Consider the following 10,821-nt stretch of genomic DNA (forward strand, 5'->3'; position numbering starts at 1 on the left):
GGGGGAGTATAATGTTAGTGCATGCTTCCCTATTTCTGGCCACAGCATCCCAGGTTGCTAAGAGCCGGGCGGTGAGAGATGTAAGGGCCTTACAATTCTCTCTGCCCAGCTCTTAGCAACCTGGGACGCTCTTGCTGTCGTCCTGCCGAGCTCCTGCCAGCCAATGACATCTCTGGTTGCCAGGAGCTCAGAGGGACGTCCCCCCACCACTTCAGGGGGCAAAAAGCTAAGGATCCCCCTGCCTGCATCTATATGTAAACAGAGGGGCGGGATGCTTGTGCTGACATAATTTACCTTATATAGTCATATTAGGTAACTGTCATTTACCAAATATACTGTAGCCATATAAGGTCACTGCTTCCCACCCTTTAATAACATCAAGTTGCGAGCGTGGAATTCCCCACCTGCAGCTGATTGAGCAACGTAGAAAGAGCTTCCTTCTATATTCGGGAGGAGCTTCTTCCAGGTACAGAGGAGCTCAGGTCCAGACTGTCCTCCCACCCCCCTGTAACCCATCCTGCAAGGTTTTTTTTACCTTGCGATGCATGACATACGCACCCAAGTCTGCCATCCAGGTCCCTCCCTTGGGCGTGAGGGTCAACCAATCCTGCAGATGTGAGCACGATGGCCAGTCCCTGACAGTCTCCTCGTGCTAACGTCATTTCTCATCTGAACCATGAGAGGACTCTGGAGAGCCAATAGGAAGTGTCCATGTCACACAAACAGTGATGACACTCCTCATGAAAACAAAGGAGGAGAGAAGACTAGGGACTGAAGTGCCACATGACCATGTCTTTAGGAAGTAAATTAAACAAAAGCGATGACTTAGTGATGTAGTTTATTGTCACAATTTACATGTAAAAGCCAACATGCTTCAGGGGTTCTAAGTTCCCCTTCATCAGGGCATAGGAATATTGTGCTGAGGAGTCTGGATGAAGGATTGGTATCATAGGGGTAAAATGTTTATAGCAAGTGTAGTATCAGCTTAAAATGTAACCCCCAAAATACCAATCCTCAGTCCTGGCTCCCCACCACAATATTCTTATGTCCTGATGAAGGGTGGTTCCTAAACCCTCCAAAATGGGTTGGATTTTACATGTAACTGGTGACTAATAAACCACCTTTGGACTATCCAAATAGTTTTGGCACTTTTTGATCCGCAACTTTTGCAGTATTTGTTCCTGAAGAACTTAGCATGGCATCTCTGAGAGCTTCCGGCCACAAAAGGTCTCTATAATAATCATCAGAATTCCCATCTACACGAGGGGTCCAATGGTCCACCATTGGAGAGTTGTTGCAATCCAAGTGACCACTGTCCATTCAGAGAGTTTTATCCTCATTTCTTGGGCATCAGGACAGGAAGTCAGGGGAGATCTCCCACAGCATGGACAAAGGTTGCAGTGGTTCGGACCCTTCCCAACCCTACCCATAAAACAAAGGAAAAGAGTTTTAGTAATCTATAGAACAGCGCCGTGCTTTGTATATTTGGGTGTTGTTGAGTTTCCCTATTACAGGTCCCGGCAAGCTGGTTTTACATCTACAAATATTTTTGGTGATGTAATACTTTCTGAAAGTATTGGTAGAGGTATTACCCGGATGTACCCCCAAATCTCCCTTTTCCACCCCAAGCATTGTTTTTTTTTTCCTTTACCTTGTTGCTGTTACTCCCTGGAACATCATTACCAGACAAACATTGATGCAGGGGCTTACAGTGTGCAGGTGGACCTTTAAGAGTCATGGCAGCAGCATCATGTTGCTGGGAAAGGAATGAATCTATGCATGTGGATAGAGGCAGAGGACGGGGAGAAGTGGGGCTCTGTAGTACAGCAAGCAGGGTGGAAAACATTGCTGGGGATTACAGTGTAGCAGCGGCAGAGCTGTCAGATCACTAGATTTCCAGCAGGTTTTGTAATCTGTACATGACGTGTTCTTCAAGAATGAAAACATTGGGGAATGTCCATGTATTGCCCTCATGTATTGCATATGTTTTCATTTGGCTTGGACATACACTTTAAATTACAATTCAGAGGTGTTCAGTATGTTTTATTCTGTCTCTAGTACTTGCCCACCTACCCAGTGAGATGTTGTACTTGCTGAGGTTAGTCTGAAAGCTCTCTGCCTGGCTGTAGTAAGATTCCAGGGTTTCCACGTAGTCTCTAACTCCTAGCGGCAGGATGAGGCTGTCCGAGAGTCTCAATAGAACATTCCCAGCTGTGCGGGCCACCGTCTGATGACTGGTAAAACCTACAAAACAGTGAGGAACACAAGATGGCCGACCTTCATTTTGCTGCAGTATTATGGAGCCAACATCATCATACTCATAAGGGTTGAATTACTAAAGGCAAAGAGGATGGTCACTGTGCACGGGAGTTTTCCATCAGCTTTGTGAATGTGGGGAAGCTCTGTTGACTTCCATCATCCAATCATGTGCAAGCAAAATTACTCTTTTTTTTTTGTTATTTTCCTTGAGCAGGATTAGGTATTCTTTGGAAAGTGAATTTTCACCACATTCACTAAGTTTAGAAGTTAAGAGAAAATCCTAATTGGAAAATGAACAGTCTAGTAACTCAATCCCATGGCATCTTCAATAATACCAAGTATATATATATATATATAGATATATATATATTCAGACACAACCTTTGTGATCTCAACCTCTCTAAGCACTGTTTGTAATCCCCCAGTAACATGGTATGTTTAAAATGTTTCATATCATAAGGTAGAAAGAAAGCCAGTTTTATAACCAGAATGAACTATTATAAACAATTTGCAAAGCCATTCGGCCTGCAAATCTCTGTGAATGTTTGTTCTGTGTGAACAGAGGCAAAAACAAAAAACTTTCTTAGAATATTATCTTTTTAGGTTGAATGTAATATAATGTAATGCTTCATTATGGCCACTAGATGTCACGGAGGAGCATAGAAAATAAGTACTCCTTTCCTATGCAACTCAGCTCCATCTGATGGCCATGATGTTACATAGTATTTGAGGTTGAATAAAGACATTAGTCCATCAAGTCCAACCTATTAGGATCTCGTTCTAGGAGTACCCGTACCCCTGTATATTACCAGTACCCCTGTCTATTACGGTCCCTTAAGAAATCGTCCAAAAGTTCCTTGAACCGTACCGCATTCTTTGCTGAAATCACCGACTGTGGCAGTGAGTTCCAGACCCTAACTGATCTAATATATGTGGTATTACATTCGACCTAAAAAAGAAAGTATACTAAGAAAATGTGTTTTTCCTTCTATTCGCACAGAACAAATGTTCAGAGATTCAGAGGGCGAATGGCTCTATAATTTAGAAAAAACTGAGGCATGCTGGGAGTGGGAGGGGTAATGCTAGGACACTAGTAAGAAACAGAGGCATGCTGGGATTGCAAGAGGTTAGACCAGGCTAGGACACTAGCAAACAACAGAGGCATGTTGGGAGTGGGAGGGGTTACACCTGGCTTGAGCACTAGTAAAAAAAACTGAGGCATGCTGGGAGTGGAAGGGGTTAGACCAGGCTAGGACACTAGCAAACAGGTGAGGCATGTTGGGAATGGGAGGGGTTATATGGGGCTAGGACACCAGAAAAAAACAAGGCATGTTGGGAGTGGGAGGCATTTATACCAGGCTAGGACACTAGCAAACAGGTGAGGCATGCCAGGGGTACTAGGGGGTTATTCCAGACTAGGACACTAGCAAAAACAAGAATGGAAGGCATTTATACCAGGCTAGGACACTAGCAAAAAAACTGAGGTATGCTGGCAGTGGGAGGTGTTGTACCAGGCAAGGACACCAGTAAAAATAGAGGCAGGGATTATACCAGGCAAGGATGCTAAAAAAAATTGAGGCATGCTAGGAGTGGGAGGGGCCATGCTAGTCTAGGACACTAGCATAGAACTGTGGCATGCTGGGAGTTGGAGGGGTTATACCAGGTTGGTCACTTGTTTGCCATTGTAGAAATACTCCTGTAGGTGGCAGAATAACCATTTGTCACTAAATCCTGTGTCCCTCAATGAACAAAAAAAGAAAAAAAAGTTTAGGCTTTAAAACTTACAAAGTCACCTCTTCAGATAAATATATGATCTGCTACATAAAATATTTGTATGGATTTGCATTTGGAATTATGTTTTTTTTTTAACACCCACTTGATAGCAGAAGGGACCAGCAATACTTTTGAGACATTGATAAATGAATCTCGGTAGGTCTCCATGTAAGCAGCTGGCGTCTGTCTGAAATAGCAGGTATATCCAGCATGGTGTGCTGTGCTCGGACCTTTCGGAGGTATTATATTTATGACACAGCTATAATGTATATACCACTGTCTGTATTACCTGGATCAATATGTTTAGCAGTATAATCAAATGTGTCAAACGCTGTATGGTAGGTGGGATATATACGAGCTGATGTCACTCTCTGTAGAGGTAAAAGAAAAGAAACAAAATGAGAGCCTGACCTACTAAACAAATGGTGGGCATTGCGACATTCTTCTGAAAGGGACACTATTATGCAACCAATGATAATATACTGTATGTCTAGTATATACATTGTGCAGAGTTCGCTTTATTATAGCTCTACTCCTTTGGGAAACAAGCTATCTTCAGGGCTGCTGAAGAACATTAAGGACCCATTCATACTTAAGCGATCTGTACAGTAATGTGTTTGAGCTCACTGTTATCCTTGCTGGAGAGGAAGCTGCACCTGAGGACCTGCAGTGTAAGGATCTCCCTGCTTATGCTTCATTCATTCTGTGGATCTGAGCTTTCTACACCTCCCCTGCTGCTTCTTAATCATTACCCCACCAGTCATCAGATCTCCACTCATCAGGGGGAAGCTCTGACTTGGGAAAGTAAAGCCATGCCTCTACCAAAATGGCCTCCTCTACAGAGAGACACAGTGCAGAACAAGGCATGGTAAGGCAGTAACAGGGAACGGATCAGCTGCGAGGAGACCACAGGCAATACTGGAGACCAATCCTTTGCCCACTGCTTGCTTTTTGTGGACAGCTTCCATGGTGCAGGTCCTCCTCAAAGTTTTGTACACTTTCCTCTCCTGATCGTTATATATCAAAGTCTATGCTGTTTGGGCCGACACGTACTGATGTACAAAAATCTAAAAGTCTTGGCACTCTGGAGAGCCCATTACACACCCAGTGACATTGACCATACATCATTAACTATCCAACAGATTGTGGAGTCCCCATTGTAGGGGCTCAACTCATGGCCATTGGTGTCCACTGGGAGGAACAGTGCTAATGCACAAATCCCGGCACATTGTGTTGCTTACTTTTTTTGTAAGAAATGTCACCTTTTATTAAGCTCCATCGGCCATTGCATGGTGCAATGCAGTTGAACTGCCAACGTCATACCATGATTCACTGGAAAAAAAACCTACTGTACATGCAGGAGGTTTTTTGCATGCCACCGCAACACAGTACCAATGAAAAACAAGGCAGATCACCTTATCTTTGTGCTGGGAATGCACTGGGCAAGGTTGCCTGAAAAACCCTGAAGCACCTGGTGTGAATGGGTCCTTCTTTTATTCTGTAACTTAACATCAACACAAGAACTGCAAAACCTGTGAAGAAGTGAATTTACCGTGTCATACGTGTATGCTATGTCCATGCATGTAATTCCCAGGTAGTGCATAAAGGGAGCATAATCACTTCCAATTCCCAGCGTTCCAATTCTGCAAAGAACAAAAGATGCAGGTATGAGTGACAGGATTAACTCAAACAGGCTCAGACCATAAGTTCAAAGTGTAGTGACCAACAGGAAATCATTATTATTATTATAGACAGCGGTCCCCAATCGTTCTGGTACCAGGGACAGGTTTTGTGGAAGAAAATGTTTCCACGGACTGGGAGGGGGGTGTGGTTTTGGGATGATTCAAGTGAATTTATTGTGCACTTTATTTCTATTATTATTATTACATTGTAATATACAATGAAATAATTATACAACTCACCATAATGCAGAATTATTGGGAGCCCTGAGCTTGTTTTTCTGCTCTCAGGTGGCCATTGCGGGCTCTCAGGTGGCGAGTGCGGGCTTTTAGGTGGTCAGTGGGGCTCTCAGGTGGCCAGTGCGGGATCTCTGGTGGCCAGTGCGGTCTTTCAGGTGGTCAGTGGAGCTCTCAGGTGGCCAGTGCGGGCTCCCACCAGGGGTCCGGACCGTTTCACTGGTGGCTGTGGGCGCAGCAGATGCAGCTCTAATCAGATAGCCACTCGCTCCTCACTAGGGCCCAGAGAGGCTCCAGCGAGTAGCCTTGTAATATACCTGTTTAGAGTGCTGCCTCTGCCTGATTGTAGTTGGCCTGGATTGCCATCAGGTATACCGAGGCAATCTGGGCCGGCCAGGCTTATTTGCAGGGGCGGGCCTAGAATGGGAGCTCCACGCGCCCCTATGTTAATCCGGACCTGGCCAAGGAGTTCCTAACAGGTCACAAACCGGTACTGGTCTGCCGCCCAGGGGTTGGGAACCCCTGATTAGCACCCCTGGATCTTATAGCGTGTGAAAACTTCAAGGAATGTAAAAAAGAGCACTTACCGAGGAATGACGCCATGCTGCGGGCTGGTGCGATTAGAGTGACTCCTCCAGTTTTCATACACGGTGAGGGAATTTGATGGATTTTTCACCTGTATATATAAAGTTAAACATGTTAAAACTGTAATAGCTTTGACTCTCCTGTAATTCCAAAGAAAATAGAAAGTTGCCTTCAGATACGGCCGTGTGGGCTTTCTGACATTTTCTTTAAAAGTTCACTCCAGTAAGAACTGAAAATGAAGCCTTGGCATGTATACAAAGCCAATCTATTAAGGGCTTCACGTTTGCTAAAGTCTTCCAGTCCACCACTGTTGCCTATATTTTATTAATCTGGTGATCTGGGAACCCCCATTTCCCTACAAGTTTGCAACGCTGCCAACTGTCCCTTATTTGGAAAGACCGTCCCTCTTTGGTAATCAAATCCCTCTGCCCCTCTTTCCTCTTCAGTTGTTCTTGTTTTGGTCTAATGTATAGACCACTATAAAACAAATGTCTTATTTAGCTGTCAAAAGTATTATACTATCAAAAGTGTTATACCACACTAAGGGGTCTATTTATAACCAGTACACATAGCCATTTAATCTATGAATCTTCCTCAACATTTGTTATGTTCAAACAGTGGCAAAAACTAATGTTCTTAGTAGGGCTGGTAATGATTAACATTTTCGTGTTCGATTAATCGAAAACATTTTTTATCGATTAATTTCGATTAATTATAACGCACATACAGATCCAACTACATTGGCCTATACACATACAGCACAGCAATGAAGTAATAAAATGAACTAGGATCACCCTAATTCAGCACGTTATTAATCTCACGTGCCCCACTCAATATGGCCGCCGCTTGAGTGGGGCAACTCAGAATAATAACGTGCTGGATTAGTGTGATCCTAGTTCATTTTATTACTTCATTGCTGTGCTGTATGTGTATAGGCCAATGCCTTGGCTGGCGCTCGTGCAGAAAGTTTCTCGGGCAAACTCACCGGCCCAAGTGGCTCCGTCGGCTAATGAAGGGGGGAGGAGTCCGGTGGCATTACGGACATTGACGTCACCGGACTCCTCCCCCTTCCCTTTGTTAGCTCCGGAGCCACTTGGGGAAGGGGGGAGGAGTCGGGTGATGTCGATGTCCGTGACGTCACCGGATCGCTGACGGGACTCCCGGAAGCCGGCGGAGAGGTGAGTTTTTTCATTAGCGATCAAAATAATTTTAATCGATCAAAAAGTTTAACGATTAATCGAGAAATTAATCTTTAATTTCCACAGCCCTAGTTCTTAGGTATATTTCCTTTTCAGGTCAAATGTATATAATGTAATACTGCACATGACCGCTAAATGGAGCTGAGGAGCACACGAAATAGAAATGCCAACTCCAGCCAATGTAAAAAACGTGACACCAAAGCTCTGTGCAGCAAGGAAATGCTTCCTGTCAAAGCAGAAATAGAGGAGAAATCTCTTCTGTGGGGAAAAAGGCAGACATTTAATTTTCGGGTGAAGGTGGTTTTTAAGTTGATAAAAGTTACCTGTTTGGATGCAGCGAAAACAACATTTTGTGCAGGAGGTGTTCCCAGGACCCTCAAAGTTGCATTGGCTAAAGAGAAGAAAGGAGACTTACCAATGCATTAAAAAGGAAGTTATCATTTATTCTGATCTGTATGAAGAAGGCAATTTTGCTGACATTGCAACAGGACAAGCAAGCAATAAACGGTGCATGAGAAACTACACTGCTGCTCATTGTTCAGAGATTTTCAATGGCATATGACACATGAAAACTGCACATTCCTGTAACTGAAAGTTAATTTGATTGAATAAAAGTTACAAGCCAAGTGGAAATTCTGTCTCGGCTGGACTATGAAGTTTATGCCCCTTGAAGCAGCTTAATCACAGGGGGAATCTGGCCCCTGAGCCTGTGGGGAGGCTCTGGAAGAAGACACGTGTTTGAATGAGTGAGAAGGCTCTGAGAGGGGAAGCTGAGATAGTAGAGGAAGGACATATGTACCGTATTTTTCGCTCCATAAGACGCACTTTTTTTCCCCCAAAAGGAGGGGGAAAATGTGCCTGCGTATTTGGTTCTGGAAGGAGTAGCTGAGGTGCTACAGAAGATACATGTGTGAGTCTACGAGACATCTTCCGAAAGGAAGAACCAAGTCTCTAAAGAAAGACATGCATGTGAGGCTGTGGGAAGGCTCTCGGAGGAAAAGATGAGGTACCCATGGAAGCAGTGGCGTAACAACCGGGGGGGCGGCCGGTGTGTCTGCTCCGGGCGTTAAAGATACATGTGTGAGTCTGTGGAAAGACTCTGGAAGAAAGCATTAAAGTTCTAGAGGAAAACACATTATTATTATTATTATACAGGATTTATATAGCGCCAACAGTTTGCGCAGCGCTTCACAATATAAGGAAGACATTACAATTACAACTCAAGACAAGATGGTAAGGAGGGCCCTGGCCCTGAGGGCTTACAATCTAAAGGGAGGGGCAAGTGATACATGAGGTGGTAGCTGTGAGGGGTGAATTGTTTGAGAATGTGATAGTTCAGTGGTTAGGTTGAGGTGGGATAACACATGTGAGTGTGTGGGGAAAGTCTGGTTGGAAGATGTTTAGTCCAATTTGTATTGAGATTGTAGTCCATCCCAGGAGCGAGGTTGGAGCGGTGACTACTTTACAACACACACAGGGACCATGGAGAACAAAAGTAGCCCCCCTCCAGAAGGAAGGACAGTGTCAGCACCAATGCAGAGATCTACAGCCGAGTGATACACAAATAAGATACATTTTTGTTAAAAGTGAACTATGGGGTATGGTTTTTTCCCATTATTCTCTTAGGATCACAGGAGGACATATACTAACTTCCTCCGTGACCCAAAGCTCAGTATATAGCAGGCTGCTGTCGAGATCCACCCAGCTGTGTGAGTGACAGCTGGCTCTGCCTGTTTAGAGGCAGAGCCAGCTGTGCCCGCCCCCTTCCCGTCCGTTCCTTCACTCAGCGCTGGAGGATCGGAGAGGGGGTAATCCCTGACTGACAGTCACCGCTCACTGCAGGGAGACGACCGAGAAGTGAGTGGATGGGCGGCATGTTTCTGCTCACTTCCCGATCGATAGAGCCGACCGGGCTTGTGGTGGAAATCACTCACCTCATAGATCTCCTTTAATAGTTAAGGGACTTGAATGCATTTTGAAGATTTAACTCCTGAGTTTAGTGTCACTTTAAGAGAAGCTCAATCTATACAAGTTATGTTTGTGTAGCCCCTATAGATATATGTGTTCATGTGTATATGTGCGATCACAGTGATTCATGTTCCTGACTGTGAATAGTTAATGGCCTCTGTGTGCCCTGGAGGTGGAGATTTATGGGAGTTGGAGTGCAGAGCAGAGACTGGGATTGTGCAAGAGTGATCTCTGAAACTACAGCTCCCAGGAGGCTATGCAGGAGAAAGGAGGAGACTTAAGTGTGGTGGCTGCTGGGCGCGCTCAGTCTGGGACAACCATCTGAAGAGGATAGACCTGTGCAGCCATGGGTGGACTAAGACTGTGAGAGACAGAGCTGTGTGGTTACCGCTGATATACAGGGACACACCGGCTCTGTGCAGCGGTGTACAGAGAGACTGACGCTGAATCGGAAGGGACCCGATCGAGTGTCTGAGGGGGGTCCGGTGACCGCAAAGGACGAGGAGGCCTAGTTGCGTGGCCGAACCAGCCGCCGGAGTAATCCAGCCGCCCAGCTGAGAGAGGAGCCAGACGGAGCCAACCGAGATGACTGCAAACATCCTGGATGACTGAAGACTTTCTATCAAGGACCCAGACGACTTCCCCTACGGAGCCTGAGCTGCAGAGGGATAGAGGACCTCCAGCATCTGCTATCAGTTTCATCTGTTTCAACTGACCTGAGGATTGGTGAGAGGCATCTGGCCACATTGAAAACCTATTTGCTGTTCATACCTGCACCACAGTAAGGGCCCCAACGCCGGCTAGCTCAGGACATTACTACTGGCCAGTAGTCTAGGAAGGGTTGGGCATTGCTAAAGGGAAATCTTAAAGGGGCATACACCTCATTACAGAGAGAACATTTAAAGACAATTGGCCTCACATACATCCGTGCTGACAGCAGATAGTTGCAGTTACTGAGTTGCGGAGTGCCTCAGCTTGTTGCTACACATTATTGTTGGGTATTGTTGTCATTTTTACTGTATCAAAGTCATTCATATCTGATTTGTCAGTAAATTTGTTATAAAACTGTTCCAAGGTGTGTTGGTGTGCTGTGGATCCACGGTTTGGGCGGTACATTGGTG

At 45.1% G+C, this 10,821-nt stretch overlaps 1 protein-coding gene across 1 annotated transcript in view; it reads right to left on the bottom strand.

Annotated features, from left to right (window-relative positions):
* Positions 1-10,821, bottom strand: part of LOC108795527 (N-acetylated-alpha-linked acidic dipeptidase-like protein) — a 45,148-nt gene that overhangs the window by 5,845 nt on the left and 28,482 nt on the right. The window contains exons 12-16 of the mRNA XM_018566808.1: positions 8,056-8,123; positions 6,536-6,624; positions 5,585-5,675; positions 4,322-4,403; positions 2,074-2,244 (exon numbers count right to left, since the gene is read on the bottom strand). Coding sequence (XP_018422310.1) covers positions 2,074-2,244; positions 4,322-4,403; positions 5,585-5,675; positions 6,536-6,624; positions 8,056-8,123 — 501 coding nt within the window. The remainder of the gene's footprint in view (positions 1-2,073; positions 2,245-4,321; positions 4,404-5,584; positions 5,676-6,535; positions 6,625-8,055; positions 8,124-10,821) is intronic.

Source organism: Nanorana parkeri, unplaced genomic scaffold, assembly GCF_000935625.1.
Source record: "Nanorana parkeri isolate BGI_ZX_2015 unplaced genomic scaffold, ASM93562v1 scaffold977, whole genome shotgun sequence".
Classification (NCBI taxonomy): domain Eukaryota; kingdom Metazoa; phylum Chordata; class Amphibia; order Anura; family Dicroglossidae; genus Nanorana; species Nanorana parkeri.